We start from the raw sequence: 7,188 nt of genomic DNA, 5'->3' as shown, positions 1-7,188 counted from the left end.
CCTCGCGTGGTATGGTAAAGAAATGAAACTTGCAGCTGAAGAGGCCTTGGGGGCAGGAATTTAAAGGAAAGGTTTAAACATCTCTGCAAAAAACAGATGCGAAGAAAGTTGTGATAAAAACGAAAAAAAATTTTCCATGAACAGCTTTTAAAACAAAAATTTCTAAAGGGAGGAGCTTCCAGCTCTAATGGAAATAGCCACCCTATACCTTGTGCTTTTTGTCAGGAGTCAAAGAGGACAAAGAGACAGATTTTTTCAGAAGAGCAGACAAAGCCCTGAGCAAGCTGGTCTGACCCCATAGCTGGCTCCACTTGGAGCAGGAGATTGGACTACATGTCCCTTCCCACCTGAGGGGCCCCACAGTTCTGTGGGACTGACCTGTGGCCACAGGATCCTGTCCTAGCTTGGGGCAGGGAAACGTCCCAGGGCTCCATCTGATTATGCAGCTAGAGTTGTAAAGGGGCACTTGGAATAAAAGCAATTGACAAAAATATTACAGGCAGTTTTGAAGAGCAAAATTCCTACTTCAAGGAAATAGTAACACCACATATTAGTAATATATACACAATGTATTTTGTGTTTTATACAGGTACTCAGGAACTTATGCTGACCATGCATACATTATTGTGTTCTTCACCACCTGTTTTATAGTGCCTTTATTAGTGATTTTGGTATCCTACGGAAAACTGGTGCAGAAGCTAAAAAAGGTAAGAAGAAGCACTGATAAGTAAACTTTTAAAATGTTCATGTACGCAAATGTTTGGAATTTTTAAGTTTGACTTTCTATAAAGATCAGACATAAGCAGATCAGAATTGCAGTCAGCAAACACACTCAGTTATTGTTAAATAATTATCCCTACAAACAGAAATACATGCCATGGTTAGAAGTGGTTTTTCAAAGTGTGCAGTTTTGCATCACTTATTAGTCATCTATTAGTCAAACATCATACAAATGAAAGAATGTCTGCCTCATAAATAAAGAAACTGAATTACCCAGTGTTGGCTTATTCACAATTGTGCTTCAATTCAGTGACATTTCTTAAGACTCAAACCAGGCAAATCAGAATGTAGCTTAAAATGACTCAATTGTAAATTTTAAGAGTGCTGGCTACTGGCTTGTAACAATTATATGCAGAGTGAGATGTAGCATTTGTAAATAATGCAATCCTGTTTAGTAAATAAAATATTAGATTGTCCAGAAATATTTTAAAGGCTTGAGAAATGCTTTTGAATTTTATTTAATGGTTGTGTTCACCTGATTCAAAGAAGAAGCTGCAAAAAGTGAAAAAGAAGACAATAGAATAGGAAAATTCCTATCTGGAACTGGATTTTGGGACAGTATTTTGGGACAATATTAATATTTCTATTTACTGCAAAGCTGCCTTGCCTTGTTGCTTCAGTAATAAATTCAGTGAGTTTCTTCAATTTACTGATGTTTTGAAAGTATTTGAGATAGTCAAATTGTATTTATTTTGAATGTTGTTCTTTCTAAGTAAAATGAAACAGAAGGGAACTTTGGGTGACACTGTGATTCTTCTGAAAGGATTTTTCTTGATTTCCTCACGGATTCTTTCAGGGGAGTGAAGGCTGAATGGCTGGGAGAGGTTGATTTCAGAATTAAACAAAAGAGGTGGGATGTGGATGGCAGGGGGGACAGCTGGTGCCTGCCAGGGAGTGGGGCCTGGAAGAGCAGGATATGGAGATGCCTGAAGGAAATCGTTGCTGAGGACTCAGGGTCTCCTAAGAGAATTTGTAAAACTATGGTTCTGTTATTCTGAATATCCAGAATTTCTATTAGTGTTTTATTTCACCTGTCCTGCCTGTCCTGCAGAGGAAATGGGATGAAGGGGGAGCACAGGGGGCCAACTCAATGTGGGGGAAGAGGGGCAGCCCAGAGCAGCCACCTCAGGTTCCTACTCCTGCTGGGGACACGAGGCTGTCCCTGAGGACCCGGGGGGGACACAGGGCCACCTCCAGGAGGATGTTCCTGGGAGGGGAACCCATGAGATTGCCTGAGACATCACCCCAACAGAGGGGGTGTGAAGGACAGTGAGACCACTTGCATCTAGTGCTGTCATGGGACTGCCAGAGCAGTGGCTGATCTGTTAATCAGATGCTTTAGGTGGTGCACAGAAAGGACCGTTTCCTTCCTCTTAAAAGTCTGCAAATGCAAAACAAAGCAGGTGAGATGAGGAGCAAGGGAGGCATCGTCAGTCACAGCAGATGTCATGAACGGCCCATTTTGCCATTTGAGTCAGGTCATGATGTCTTCTGGAAGGCTGGTCAGTGCCATATAGTGTGTACCAGCATGGCCTGGAGCCACTCTGGTGTGATCTCACTGGGCTGTCTTTCTCACTCCTCTCTCTGCTATCCAGAAAGAATAGCAGTATTATTTAAAAAATCACACTTCTGGGTAAGTTGTGTGTTTCACACTTCCCTCACAGCTCAGTGACCTGGTGGATGGCACAGCCAGGGAACAAGAGTGCCCTCAGGGGACCACATTACAGGTGATGTAGTTGTGACCATCTGGCTTATGCAAGTCCTGGCCTTTGCCTCTGAAAAGCCAATACCTGCAATATAATCTGTAAATCTATAATGAATTACCATATGGCCATATCTCACAGCTAAACTCGTTTTCAGAAATCTGACTACAGTGAACAGAGAGAGGCCCAGGCACCAGAACTGGTGTCTTGGTGTTCCCAACCATCCCCTTTCCCAGATTTTGGCTGCCATGTCCCATGGTTGCCACAATGCAGACTTGGTCCCGAGTGGCACAGTTCTGTCTTAGTAAAGTCTGCCAGTCTCTCAGTCCTGGTGACACCAGCTTTACAGAGCCAATAGTGGCTTTCACTCCAACTGCAAAGTTGATGAAAGAAATTAATTTTCAGGAAAAGATCAAATTAGCAGTTTAGCACAGAGGTAAGTTGTTTTGGCAGTATGCCTTTGTTTGGAAGATAAAGCACCAGTACATGATTCCTTATCAGTTTTTAGACAGAAGGGAAAAACCATAGATGAGAAAAAGGCCAGGCTGACAGACAAAGATGAAACAGTTGAAAGTGCAATCAGGGAGATTGTGTTCCTACCCCAGGGTGATTGTACTTCTGCTGAAAGGGAGGCTGGGCTGCTCTCTGTGTGGGTACAGCATATATGAAAAAATGCTGTAGAAGTGTCATATAGTGACAGGGCATATCTTAGCTTTGCTCAATACCTAACACAGCCTTCACTGATGCCTAAGAACTTGTACCTGTTATAACAATTCATTATTATTATTATTATTATTAAACATAATACATATGTATATATATTGTATATATGTTATATAACAACAGCATAAAAACCCAACATTAATTGCAATTTTCTACAGAGATGAGGACACCCCCCCCCCCAGGAGGTGCTTCTATACCTCTAAAAGTACAAAATATGTTGAATTCTCTGAGTGTAGTTCAAGGGTTATTAGGGGAAGTGTGTCCATAGAGATCTAACATTACTGCAGGAAGTTAAAAGGCCATATTATGCCAAAAAATCTACTTTATTGGCATGTATTATTTTAAGACCTGGCATCAGTTTCTTCTAGAGCCATACAGCATTATCATTAATTACTTCCCATGTAAACTAACGTAACAGTGCCTTGTTTCACCAAGTCATCAGAAACAAAACAAGGATGTTTCCCAGAAACACATTGTTTGGCATCACATAATCACTGTATCAACATCTCTGCCCAGGCTGCTTGCATGATCAATGAGGGGAAGAGGGAGAGCATTCCTACTAAATGCTCCAATCCTCCTTTAATTCTGGTGTCATTAGATCATAGCAGCTCTTCTGGTGAAGGCCATAAAGCACCACTGAGCCAGACAGACTCCCCTGGTGTGGCCATCCCCCAGGGTGAGGGGGTTGCACAGCCTGAGCAGTGCTGGCTGTAACACCCATATCAGTCACCTACTTGTCTGCAAAGGCTACGTGGACTAGAAAGTGCTGGAATCCAGCTCCCTGTCTGCTCATGACTCACTGTGATGTCCTTCTTTTTCACTTTCACAATAAAAATAAAACAATACTTAAGCAGAGGAAAGTTTAGTACTGCCAGTATAGGGTAATTCCTGTCCCTGAGCAGGGACTTTGGCACCCTGTGGTCAGTAACAGCCTCCTCCTTTGCTGCCACATTTGGGAAGCGCAGGTCTGTCGTCCCAGCATGGCAGGTCACTGCCCCGCTCACTAAAGTCACTGTTGGAGGCCTTGTTCTTTTTTCTTTTTTAGAATCTTTTATCTCTTCTTTAAAGGTGTCAGAAACACAAGGCAGGCTCAGAACTACCAGGAGACCTGAAAGACAAGTGACCAGAATGGTGGTTGTTATGATCATTGCTTTTCTGATCTGCTGGATGCCATACGCCGCCTTTTCCATCCTCGTCACTGCAGACCCCTCCATTGAGCTGGATCCTTGTCTGGCAGCAATCCCAGCTTTCTTTTCCAAAACAGCTACTGTTTATAATCCAATTATTTATGTCTTTATGAACAAACAGGTACGGTATGCTCTCAAAGTTTCTTTAAAACTCATATTTTGCTATTTTATCTTGCTTTATGGTGAACTATTTCTACCTGCCTATGTGTTAGTTTACAAGTATTACAACATCCAGCATTTAGAACAAAAAAAAATAATCTGCCTGCCGTAAGATAGCGTAAGCCTCTGTGCATTATTAAAATATAAGTGTTAATAATTATTAGGTTTAGATATTATAAAGGAAAATCAGCCCTTAGTGAACATCAGTTGGTTTTCTGTATGAAAATTCTGTTCTAAGACTGTCCCGGTGTATTTCAGTAATTCTTCAGGAATGCAACACCAAAAAGTTGATTTTAAGGCGGGGTGGAACTTTTCAAAGCTTGAATTTGTGTCGGGGAAGTGCTGCATTTGTGGTTGTATGTGCAGTGGGGTAGAAGCATTGCATGTGCCCATGGACAGGGAGCTTTCTTCTCTGGAGTGAGGGCAGAGGATCAGATGCAGAGAAAAGGAACTGCTGTGGGGCTGGGCCGGAGTGCTGTGTGCTCAGAGTGGTAACAAGCATGATAACAAACGTGCACAGATTTCTGCAGGGAATGAAGTTACTGAGAGTGGTGCCATCAAGCAGAGTATAAGCATGTAAGCGAAAAGAAGAAAAATAGTTAAGTGACCACTGGATAAGAAGTGGTGAATACATTTATTCAGTGAGACAGCTATTGCTTGTCTCTCATGCTGTGGACAGCACCCTGGTCTCCCAGTGCGGGGCAGATGCTGCTCATCCCCTGTGTGTGGATGCAAACAACAGACAAACCACCTTTGAATTGCTGGGATTTAGTGTATGAAAGCAACTCTTGAGTCTGGAGAAATGACCAGTTCTGTCCATTAGATGTGGTTAGTTACAATCAGAAGAGGGAAATAGTTTGGGTCTTTTGAGAACATCATTAGTTCTCAGGTTTAGAGTTCTTCATGGTGGCATGGGCAAATACATTTTTTAGGGTTATTTCTTTATATTCCCAGCTGATTCACGAGAGAATTTCTAAGAGTTTTAGCTAACACACAGACTAATTTATAGAACTGTTTTAAAATTTCTCATGTGTTTTAATTGATCTCCTGTTTTTTTACCTTTCTAGTTCAGGAGGTGTCTGATTCAAATGTTCAGGTGCAATGCCACAGGAATTGCAGAGTCCAACGTGAACCCAACTTCAGAGAGAGCAGTGCTAACCCAGGACAGGGGAGGCAGTGAGATGTCCACCATGGCAGTTCGTAGCACCGCTTCTGAAAGGAAAATTGGAGATGAACATGGAAATTGCCAATCCTTTGCTCAGTTGGCATCTTCAGGAAACAAAATTTGTCCCACGTAGAGTGGAGGATGTGATCATTAATGCAGTGCTACAGTGTATTTCAGTGTTACAGTCATCTACTATAAAAATGTGTTGTCATTGGGGACATTATACTCCTGTGGGCACCGGAGGTTCCAGCTCCTTCGTGCACGTAGGAGCTCCTGGCTCTGCAGGTGCAAATGCCCAGCCAGAAGGTGAGTCCTTTCCTCCTCTGTGTTCCCCTTTCCAATCCACAGCAGGCAATGGCACCACACTGCTGTTCTCCTGTGAGGAGCAGTTGTGTCTCTGTCTCTCCTGCCCTTAAATTCCTTTTAATTGAGTTATTGATCCTGGCACAAATTACTGACTCCTCTGCTTTCAGAAACAAGGAGTACAACATAAGTACACTTTCTGTAAACAGTGAAGAAGAATGGAAATTGCCATCTTTCCATCTCAGGTTAATTCACACAGTGCTGTGCAGCAATATACTTGGCTTTAGTGGAACGTCACTTGCACATGCAAAGCCAAACTAGGCTACAAGTGTAATAAAGACAGACTTCTGTGTTAAACAGCCTTTGGGATCATTGTATGAAATGTTGCTAAGAACTGGCATATCAGATTTTTAATCCCATATAAGATCTACCTTTATTGAATGTGTTTTAGAAGAAAAGGCAATGGCTGACTATATTTATATACTTTAGTATGGGAAACCATTATTTCTAGAGAAGATATTAATAGAATACCAATTGAAACAAATGTTACTCCTTAGTGGTATAGAGAAGCTACAGTAACTCTGTTCTGTACAGGCCTTACAATAGAAACGGGATATGGAATGAATCATCCATGGTTCAGTTTTACTTCAACAAAATTAGAATTATTCAGGGCAGAGTGTATCTGACATCCAAGACAAACATGTTACAGTAGGTACCTGCTTAGGTTACTGCTGATGTTTTTTGTTTCATCAAAGACGTAAGAATTATTCAATAAGATCTTTCTGTTAAAAGATGCTCTACAGGTAAAATGTGATCCCTGCAGGAAGTGTATTTCTGTAGTGCTTTCTCTTAACTCTCTGTGGGGGCAGTTTCTTTGGCCCTGCTCTTGTTCCCTTTACCCAGCTCCCCGCCGTGCCTCCTCTCCCAAAGGGCAGCTCTGCCTGTTTCACCCTCAGCACCCTGCACCCTGGAGGTGAAGATACTTGACAATTCCCTTTTTTAGAGAAATTTAGTTGCAAGACACAGACAACTAACTTGTAACATTTTAAACACATAATTTTTAATAAGCAATAGTTATACATTGTGATCTTCCTCTTAATTCATCCTGGACTCAAATTTATTTTGAATTTGATCCTTTTTCTGTGTTCTGAGTAGAAGAATGTTCAGA

The 7,188-nt window shown here is 41.8% G+C and overlaps 1 protein-coding gene across 1 annotated transcript in view; it reads left to right on the top strand.

Moving 5' to 3' along the window:
* The window catches only part of LOC113952769 (opsin-VA-like), a 7,103-nt gene extending 781 nt beyond the window's left edge, over positions 1-6,322 (top strand). The window contains exons 2-5 of the mRNA XM_027655190.1: positions 226-283; positions 590-707; positions 4,275-4,514; positions 5,620-6,322. Of these exons, the coding sequence (XP_027510991.1) occupies positions 226-283; positions 590-707; positions 4,275-4,514; positions 5,620-5,850 (647 nt within the window). The 3' untranslated portion in view covers positions 5,851-6,322. The remainder of the gene's footprint in view (positions 1-225; positions 284-589; positions 708-4,274; positions 4,515-5,619) is intronic.
* Positions 6,323-7,188: the final 866 nt, after the last annotated feature.

The sequence above is a fragment of the Corapipo altera genome, unplaced genomic scaffold (assembly GCF_003945725.1).
Source record: "Corapipo altera isolate COAL_440 unplaced genomic scaffold, ASM394572v1 180, whole genome shotgun sequence".
Lineage (NCBI taxonomy): Eukaryota > Metazoa > Chordata > Aves > Passeriformes > Pipridae > Corapipo > Corapipo altera.
This window is presented reverse-complemented; position numbering and strand designations above follow the sequence as displayed.